A 9,948-nucleotide genomic window follows, 5' to 3' on the forward strand; every position below is an offset into this window, starting at 1 on the left:
AGTGAATAGACACCTTTTCATAAATATGCATTGTTTGGAAATGGTGCATGGTTTGGTCTCAACCATTTCGTCCACACCCCTTCATGGTCTATAAATAGGACCCTTTGGGTGTCCTATTCCTCACAGTTTGATATGCAAAACGATTTCATCCTCTCTTCTATCCAAAATCAAAATCATTTCGTTTATTTTGATTTTCTTTCATTTCATCCTTGGAGTACATAAGCCTAAATTGGTTCGTTGTACTTGTGTTTTGGAGTGCTACAAACACAAGTGTAGCCGTTGTATCTTGGGAGTCGATTGCCGAAATCCGTAGGCACCGTTGCGGGGCAAATTCGACTTAAGGACAAAGAGTCCAACTCTTGCCTCGGCTTTGTCACCATCATTATACTTATTTCAGCGTCACTATTCACAAAATTCATCCAACATTATATTGTCAGCAAAAGAAAAACTGTTGGGGGCCATTTCGCCACGTTTTGTTTCCATTATTGGAAAAGTTAAAGAGTCTTGAATCATAATTTTCAAAAAATATGTGGTTAAAATAAAAATAAAAAAATTATTAGTTTTTATGTAAAATATTTTTTGTGTGTGAATATATGATGAAAAATGATACTACATAAATAATTTAAAATTTTAAAGAGTGCCAAACTTTCACTTTGGCCACTCCCACACCACCTTTTGTCGTTAATTAAGCACATATTACGACGTATTTATTTTGCTTTGTGCTTATTTGTCTATGTTTTTCATTGTAATTAAACACGCCAAGAGGAAGATATTAACAATAATTGGATAATGTAAACATAAATAATTGCTATATGCTTATAATTTTGTCATTTTTTCCTCCGATCTTATTTTTTTGTAAGATTTATGGTCACGGGGCACCTCTAATTATCAATTTTCAATTACTACGAAATTAAAGTAAAATTATTGGTTATGAATCAATATTGTAGTTCCCAGTGTTACGAACCCCTTTATGAATCGAGTATTTTACAGTAAAATACAGAATATAAAAGTGCAGAAAATAAAGAAACACGAAGGAATTTTTGGCCAAAAGGTTCTGAGGTTCGGCGACCAACTAACGCCTACATTCCCGTTGAGCATCCATACGAATTAAGCTCGAATCCACTATCACAGTTTCCAAAATGGGCAAAAACAAGTTACAAAATATGAGAGTGTTCTGCCGATTTTTGAATCACAAGAGGCTCTCAGAAATTATACACGAATCTCACTAATAGATGAATCTCATCACTTCTATTGTTTTATTACAAGATTTCACTCAGAAATCACAAAGAAACTCATCCAGTAGATGAAGAGAATGAAGAAGAAAACTGCAGTCGAAAGAGAGATTAGGGTAAGGCAAAAGGTCTCTCAAACCCTAATTATATGATACGCGTCCCAGAGACCAATCCAACGGTCACGATTATGCCAGGTGTAAGAGATCCAATATAGGACGCGTTTTGAGTTAAAATTGCATTTCCAAAAAAACAAGACTTTGTTAAATCTGGAACCTTCAGTTAAAAGGTGTTCAAATCATTGGGCCGAATCACACATTACATTGCAGATTATCAATGGGCTCAAGAATTTCGGCAGCCCATTCTTTACAAATGCGCTGGTGAAAATTGTTTTGTTTTAATTTTTTAATGATACTATTGTACTATTTTTAATGAGATGTTATGCCCATACTCCATACTCAGCATAAAAAATATATATATTAAAAAAAAAGGTATTGCTTTGCCAATATAATAACCAATAAAACATTAAAAATCTCGTTATGTTATTGTTAATTAGTATTGGAATCTACTGCAAATCCACAATGCAGCAGCAAAGACCAGTTTCAACCACCCTCTCGTCCTCTTCTCCACTGCTGCCCTAATCACCATTGCCAACTTTGCAGTGTACCCTTCTGACCTCTGAATACGAAACAAAAGCCACCATTATTTTGCATAAACCCGGACATCTCTGCCGTTATTTTTTTTTTCACCTTTTCCAGCATTTCCTTCAGCTTAAAGAAGAAGGAGAAGAAGGAACTAATAGAAAGAGATAGCTAGCAGCATATTCTATATGGATCTCTTCTCTATTTCTTCTTCATTTCATATTCTGAGTCTCTGTGTTTCCTTTATCCTCTTCTTTGGAGGTTTGTCTTTCATTTTTCTCTTGAAGATGCAATTTTTACTGGTCCTTTTTTTGGAAGAAAGATGTGATTTTTTAAATGAGTTTTTGATTTTTGTTTTCTTTTTTGTTTGGCAGGTGCATTGGGGGCTACATTTACATTTGTGAACAAATGTGAGTACATAGTATGGCCGGGGATACTGGCAAATGCCGGTAGTCCTAGTCTGGACAGCACAGGATTCGAGCTCTCCCAGGACTCTTCCCAGACCTTCAATGTCCCTACGGGATGGTCGGGTCGGATGTGGGGCAGAACCGGCTGCACGTTCGACGGATCCGGATCAGGTTCTTGCACTACTGCGGACTGTGGGTCGGGTCAGGTGGGATGCAATGGCGCCGGTGCATCCCCGCCAGCCACTCTAGCAGAGTTCACCCTCGGCACCGGCGGGCAGGACTTTTATGACGTCAGCTTAGTTGATGGGTACAACTTGCCCATGATCGTTGAGCCCTCAGGCGGCTCGGGTTTGTGTGCTTCGACGGGTTGCGTCACGGATCTGAACCGTGTCTGCCCAAGTGAGCTGCGAGTGGGTGGAGGGGAAGCTTGTAAAAGTGCGTGTGAAGCCTTTGGTAGTCCGGAGTATTGCTGCAGCGGCGCGTTTAACTCACCCGCCGCCTGCAAGCCGTCGGTTTATGCTCAAATGTTCAAATCTGCTTGCCCCAGATCCTATAGCTATGCTTATGATGATCCTACCAGCACTTTCACTTGCGCTGGTGCTGATTATACCGTAACTTTTTGCCCATCCATGCCAAGGTAAAACAAAAATCTCATTTTTATTTTTCATTTCTCATTTACTTTTTTAATTTCTTCTTGGGTTTAGTATTAACGGGTATACATTTTTTTCTTGTTTCAGTCAAAAATCTTCAAAAGATCCAACACCGACAACGACAGCACCAGTGACAACAACTGATGGATCTATATCTGGGACAGGTACAACTGGCCCGGATGGATCCGAATCAGGAACCGGATTGGGGGTGACGGAAGCGGATTCGGGTTCAGAACAGGGGTCAAGATCTCAAGCTATGCTTGCAGATGGATCATGGTTGGCAGGTTTGGCAATGGGTGACTCAACTAGAATTTACTACTCAAATTCTGCCCTAATTTCCTTGGCTTTTTTTACCCTCTCCATTATTTGTTTGTAGTCTCTCTAGGTTTGGGGTTTCCTAGGCAGACATTGAACACGAGACTGTCTTGAAGGGAACGAGATTTTGGCTTTTTCGTAGAAAATTAGAATGATTTTGTTGGATATTGTAATATTAAGGTGAACTTTTCACTGTTATCCATATGTTTACTTCTGGGTCTTGAATTTTGTATATAATGCTCTTCAGGTAATATTATCAAGATAGTTTGCAATTATTAATTAGTGCATTGGATTCTGTTTGTTTGTTAATACTAAAATAATGAAAAGTGTATGCGAGTCTAACCACTAATGTGAATAAGAGAGTGGGATTGTGGGCTAATTGTCTGAAAAAAGGGGTTGTCTTTGCGGAAATTGCAAGCATAGCTTTCGAACTTGTCTGCTATGGCAGAAGTCAGATGGATCACGTTAGCATGTCATTTGGTCTAGTATCAATGATGCATGCAGAGGTAAGAGTGCTCGCTTTTGAACGAGCGAATCAGAGCTACGTTCACTTGTACAAGTGGGTTACTTTTGACAGTAGGCTACAATTTCCAGGATTACAATACAATCAAGAATCTGGGGATAAGATGGCGTCTAGCTCAAACTATGAGCTCGTTTGGCTTTCTTAGAAGACAGAAAGAAACAGCTCCTTTCTGTGGTTTTTCGACATATTTTCAGCAGTATAACCCCTTAAAATAAGCTGCTGTTTTAACTCATAATTAGCAGTGCCAAACATGCTAAAGAACAAGTTTGTAAGTATAAAAATGCAGAACCTGTGAAGAAACTGGCTTCAGGACTCCATTAACATCCCATAGGATAATTCACCTTCTCTGAGTTCTTCAGTAAGAAGACATTGTTCAAGTAACAACTCAGTATATATATCTCAAACACGCTTGTTCCGTTTTTACGAGTTGTATACAAACGTTGACTTGACAGTCAGAAGTGACAAAAATGAAATACTTCATGACACTGAAAATTAACTATGCATTGCACAAGTAGCGAATCAAGGTCATCATACAAGCAAGACACAATTCCAAGAATAAATGAATAGAGGATTGCAACGTTGACCTAAGTGGTCATATTGGGTCCTTGGCAACCATCCACAAGTACAGCTTTGAACGAAAATATATGTTAGAGAGCCATTCCTTTCTTCATGCTTTCTGCTTAAAACATAAAATGAGAGAGTTGGCAAGGATTCGCTGCAGTAAAAGAGAAATAGAGCATGGTAAAACAAAGGCTGTCCTGAGTAGTTTTTCGTTACACTGATGAAATTCAAGTGAAAAGGTTAATCTGCTACTGTCTTTTTAAGAGTTCATACAGAGATGGAATTGTATTCTTTGCTGTTGTCACAAAATATTAAAACGATAGAACTCATCACCTCAACAGCACTGCAAGAATGTTGAATTTCACTGTTTTCTACCAATAAGAACCCAAAGATGAGGTATGAATGTTCATCTGTATGACCCCTCTAAAATTCCCGTTTTCGTTCTTTTAGTAGCTTGTGAACAATGTTTCAAGCAGGGTATTCGTTGGTGTAATGACCTGCGATGTGCATCGAATTATTCCATTCGCAACAGGAAGTGAAGAGCCTGTCTTTTAACTTCTTCCAGATAGATTAGCCAGTTAGGAAACAACAATAAGCAAGCCCATTATGTTGTTATCTCAGAAGTCCTTAAAGATCTTTAAATTTTTAATTTAACAAGGTTGGAGTCCAAGAAAATATATGCATACCACTCTAAATGAAATCAACTACTAAAACAGTAAACTAAGCCTTGCTCCCCATAAATTTTGGTTCGGCGAGTCAACTAGCGGTTGGAAGTCACTGCAATGCACCTTTTACCAGTTTCAAATATTAGCATCACCATCACCATCACCATCACCATCACCATTTGTCTCTAAAAACATGTAATATATGATATATCTAGCTGATAAGCAAGCTTTACAAATGACATAAACCTGATATCTGTGAATTTCCATTTTTTTGTTCCTTGCAGTTTTGTCCCACCTATCTAATATATAGATTGTGATCGCATTCTTTCTTACCTGAAGCTCACTGTTCAGCAAAACAAAAAGATTTCCCATTAGTTCACTCGAGAAATAGTAATGTTTTTTTCTGGATCAATGACAAGGGCCCCATAAGAACACTCTAATTCAGTTTTTAGGGTGAATTAGTACACATAAATCCTATGAGTTCAATCAAGAGAAATAGTTATGTTTCCCGATTAGTAATGCACGAACAGTTAAGTTATAGAATAGTTTTGGGGTGAGTTGGTACATAAAAAGCAATTTTTTTTTCTGATAACGAAAAGATTTCAATCAAGATTATCATAAACCAAAAACGTGTTGGAAAGACGGAGCCAGAAAAACGTATCTAACGACAAAGGTAAGAGGGTGTGTGTAAGCCTCTGATAGTTTGAGACGAGCCACCAACTAGATGCTTATGCATGCTGTAATATGTTCTTTACGGCGTACATGTGAACGCCATATAAAGTCACTGTAAATTCTCACCTTGTTTTACATAAATATAGCAGGTAGTATATTACCTGATGAAAATTGGAAAGAATAATGAATATATCAACCTGCTGTAACTAGGCAGATTGCTTCAATCAGTGTGCATATTAGCACTGATACTTTATATAACTTCGGCCATCACATGCGACTGTTTCCAGTTGTTCTACCAAATCATAGTCTAATTTCGAAAAATACAACGAAAGTTCTAAAATCTCGATGACTTGCTATATCTAAAAATTTATGCTCCATTCCAGGAGTAAAAGCATGCAGGGAATGGATGATGCGGCGGGCATGGGGAAATCGAGCACTGTTAATGCTTATGTCTGTTCTGGAAAGTCTCTGATCAACTCAGAAGGAAGCCCTCCCTTTTGTCATGGATCAGGATGTTCCATACCTATCAAATGGATGGCAAGCTCCAAAGATCACAATGCCAAAGCCATAAATGTCAGCCTAATAACTAATATGAAAAAATAAGGGGAAGCAAGCACATGTAAGAAACAACTGCCCAGGTCACCGAAATAATTGTCGTAGAATTAATGGACGCATGCCAGCAAATAATAAGCTTAAATGACAGATGGAATAGCAAGAAAGACTCGAGCAATTGACTCGTGTGATAACCTGATAGTGATCCTTAGAACGACATCACAGTTACGTTTCTACACAGTTCTTGATAGTAAAGAGAACTTTTAAACCTGCTTTACATCAAACGTAAATTAGAAGTTGTGCTGTAAGAATAAGAGTTCTGGTGGAGATGCTGGCCCAATTTCTTCATCTAAACTTCTCAATCCATCGCCAAGACTAATGCCATTCCCCAAATTTTTTGTTTCCAAATTCTTTACATCGGCATCTGAATCTGAGATGGACGATTTCCTCCTCTGAGAAGAAGCAACACTTGGAAAAGTAATCCATGAAGGAGCTCTTAATTCAAATCTTTGATCCTCAGTATCTGCTCCATCAGTTTCCGAGGTTGACCGATTACCAGATCTTTGAGAAGACTTCTTGTGCAATCTGCTACTTCCCAAAACCACCTCAGTTGGCAAAATAGGTTGCTCATTGCATGGGGTGCCCATCAGCAGTGCAAGTGCACGCTCCAAAGAAGTCGTTACTTTGTCCATTGAGGGTCTCTCCTTCCCTCTCATTCTTACACATTTACTCGCGACATTTGCAATCCGTTTCAGAGCTTCAAGATCGGATGGTGGTTTCAATACTGGATCTAAAATCGCTTCTATGTCATCAGCCTTGATCAAAGGGACTGCCCATTCTACAACATTTCCTTCTTCGTATTTCATGTCAATGGCTTTTCGACCACTGATAATTTCCAAAAGCAACACGCCAAAACTATAAACATCAGATTTGGTTGTAAGGTAGTGAAGTCTATAGTACTCGGGGTCAAGATATCCCAGAGTCCCCGCCGGTAGCTCAGCCAACGGGGAGCTACTATTGGCAGGTCCCAATAAAGAGAGACCAAAATCCGCAACACGGGCATTATGTTCTTCATCTATGAGAATGTTTGAAGATTTTATGTCTCGGTGAATTACGGGGGGACAAGCATAACCGTGCAGATATTCAATCCCGCGAGCTGCTTGAACTGCTATGGTAACCCTCCTTATCCAATCTAATTGCTCTTTCAGCTCCTTGTTTCCATGGAGGTGTTGATGCAAGGAACCATTAGCCATGAATTCATAAACCAGAAGCCTCTGTCCTCCTTCTTCACAATAACCGAGTAAATTGAGCAGATGGGCATGATTTAACCTTGAAAGCAAATCCAGCTCTGTATGGAACTCCTTTGAGTTTTTCTGCATATCAGGAGACATAATAGCCATTTTAACAGCAACCATAGTGCCATCCTTCAAAACCCCTTTAAAAACACGCGAAAAACTACCCTTTCCCACCAATGATTCTTCCTTAAATGCATCAGTAGCTATCTCTAGTTGCTCATAAGTAAACTTTTGAGCTCTCCTAATCTTAATCCCATCCAATTCAGGCATAATTTTCCCACTATCATCGAGGAAGGAGCTATTTCCATGACCTATTTTGGATTTAACAGAACACCTACAGTTGCTTAACTTGTAACGAACATATAAAACTGATGTCAGAACCACAACGATAACAAAGAACAGGGCAAAGGCAATCTCTGAAACAACTATTGGCAATTGTAGTGACCAAAATTTTTCATTCTTCTTTCCACCGTTTGAACAGTGAGAGAAGCAATCGCCTGACTTGCAACTTGAACAGTTATATCCACACCGTCTATCGGATGTCAAAGTACACTCAGTAATTTGGTACATTTCGTTAGGACAACCATTGCTGCAGGGCAAGCAAATGTGAGAGCCTGGAGATTTACAAGGTGAACTTGCATTGTTAAATTCATAGAAATCAGGTGAACAAGGTTTGCTTTTGCAGACTCCGGGGGCAACTGGTAATGGTAGAGCAGAAGGAAAGCCAGCACCCCAACAAACAGGTAGCAAAGATGTCTCAGCAAGAACTCCACAGGTGAAGTAATCTCCCCCGGCAATTTCGTAAAGTTTTACTCCTGTGGGTGGCGGTGTACTCCCGTCGACAAAATAACCCCAACAAACAACTTGCCGATCATAGCTTCTTATCCCACATGCGTGAAATCTTCCCCCTATAACTGAAAGCATAGGATTATCTGGTGCCAAGTCTACGTTGAGTTGCCCAGCATACAAGGCAGATGCAGAGATTTCTTCCTCAAGATCCAAGCTTTTTCCCCAACAAATGACTCTTGATTTCACCCCGTCCAATATTCCACAGACATGGAACCCTCCTGCAGCAAATTTTTGAAATTTCAGCTCCTTTGGAACAAGCTCAATTACTCGGCTTTCAGTCTCATCACCCCAACAGAACACACTCCTATTCTGAGCAAATAATCCGCAGTTAAACACTGAACCCGCCGAGATAGATTGGATCTGCCCACCAAATTGATAGCTTTTTGTCATGTTATAACCCCAACAATCAACTAAAGAAGTGTTTCTGTGCTTTCCCATTAAGGGTTTTCTCAACCCACATAAATGGTTATCCCCCGCACTGATTTCTAAGTACTCAGAACTCTTCACCATAGGTTGAGGAGTACCCATTGAAATAAAACCTGTACGCCCCCAACAATAAGGCTGATTCGAGTCCATTAAAAGTCCACACACAAAGCCATTCCCAGCAGTTAAGCCAATAAATGGAAAATGATCTGGAATTGACCGTGTAATCGCAGGATTAGAGCCATAGCAAATTACGAGATGAGAACCATCAGACTTTAGGCCACAGAAAACTGGGCCATTTTCTCCATAAGAAATGGCAATAGAAGACATTGATCCCAGACCCAAGATGCGAAGCCATAAATCCGAAAAGAACAACAGAAATACTATAATTTGTGCAAGAAAAACCATGGCTTTGCATGAATATATCTTCATCTTCTCATAAACAATGTGTTAAATCAGATTGATAGCAGTTAAGCAACTTAAAAAGTGTAAGAGTGGTAGCTTGCCAGTGTCACGGTGGAGGAGGTGGTCGTGGTAGCTGGCTGAAGCGTTTCACAGAACGAATGCAGGGGAGAGAAAGGGAGCTGGTGGCATTTAATATTAATCTAAACGGTGGATATTTAACAGGAATCAATCAACGGTCCATCTTCATTTTTCTTTATGATCATCTGCATGTACAGCTGGATGTCGCGCTCGCATTCAATGCTTTCTTTTATAGATCGATTTTACCAAAATTGTTTTTCGTTATGAATGCTTTTACTATCGCAATTAAATTTTTTTTTTTTTTTATATTTTGAAATTGATAAACATTTTACTTATTTTTTGAAATTGATAATTTTAGTATTGCTTTAAAATCCATCTTTCTAAATTTTGCATTTTGTCTTGTTTTGGTTTGGATTTGCGAGCTCTCGGGATTTTTGGAAGACTTTTATGATTTTATGCCATTAAAATAGTAGTTTTTTAAGGATTAACACAATTCCCCATGAAAACAATCTACAAAAGTTAACTGTTTTGCACATGAAAACCTAATATTTTATAGTTCTTGTTATACTATTGACTACACTTAGCCGTTGGCATTGTCTCCTGTCAAGAGGTAGTAAAACTCACATGGACAGATGTCAATCGAGCATGTCGGCTCAGGCTATTCGTGGTTCGAGTCGACCCGA

General features: G+C 39.1%; 2 protein-coding genes across 2 annotated transcripts; one reads left to right on the forward strand and one right to left on the reverse strand.

The window, feature by feature from the left end:
- Window positions 1-1,756: 1,756 nt before the first annotated feature.
- LOC111410113 (thaumatin-like protein 1) lies at window positions 1,757-3,496 on the forward strand. Its single transcript, XM_023040318.1, has 3 exons — window positions 1,757-2,131; window positions 2,245-2,914; window positions 3,015-3,496. The coding sequence occupies exons 1-3, from the start codon at window positions 2,059-2,061 to the stop codon at window positions 3,301-3,303; spliced, it is 1,032 nt and encodes a 343-aa protein (XP_022896086.1). The 5' UTR covers window positions 1,757-2,058; the 3' UTR covers window positions 3,304-3,496.
- Window positions 3,497-6,300: 2,804 nt separating this feature from the next.
- LOC111410112 (serine/threonine-protein kinase-like protein ACR4) lies at window positions 6,301-9,363 on the reverse strand. Its single transcript, XM_023040317.1, has one exon. The coding sequence runs from the start codon at window positions 9,212-9,214 to the stop codon at window positions 6,506-6,508; it is 2,709 nt and encodes a 902-aa protein (XP_022896085.1). The 5' UTR covers window positions 9,215-9,363; the 3' UTR covers window positions 6,301-6,505.
- Between the last annotated feature and the right edge of the window lie 585 nt (window positions 9,364-9,948).

The sequence above is a fragment of the Olea europaea genome, chromosome 15, assembly GCF_002742605.1.
Source record: "Olea europaea var. sylvestris chromosome 15, O_europaea_v1, whole genome shotgun sequence".
In the NCBI taxonomy this organism is placed as follows: domain Eukaryota; kingdom Viridiplantae; phylum Streptophyta; class Magnoliopsida; order Lamiales; family Oleaceae; genus Olea; species Olea europaea.

Bases quoted from the DNA above. Each gene is read 5' to 3' on its own strand.
- LOC111410113 (XM_023040318.1), top strand. From the start codon at position 2,059: ATGGATCTCTTCTCTATTTCTTCTTCATTTCATATTCTGAGTCTCTGT. The intron at 2,132-2,244 runs GTTTGTCTTTCA...TTTGTTTGGCAG, and splicing joins CTTTATCCTCTTCTTTGGAG to GTGCATTGGGGGCTACATTT. The intron at 2,915-3,014 runs GTAAAACAAAAA...TTCTTGTTTCAG, and splicing joins TTTTGCCCATCCATGCCAAG to TCAAAAATCTTCAAAAGATC.
- LOC111410112 (XM_023040317.1), bottom strand. From the start codon at position 9,214: ATGAAGATATATTCATGCAAAGCCATGGTTTTTCTTGCACAAATTATA.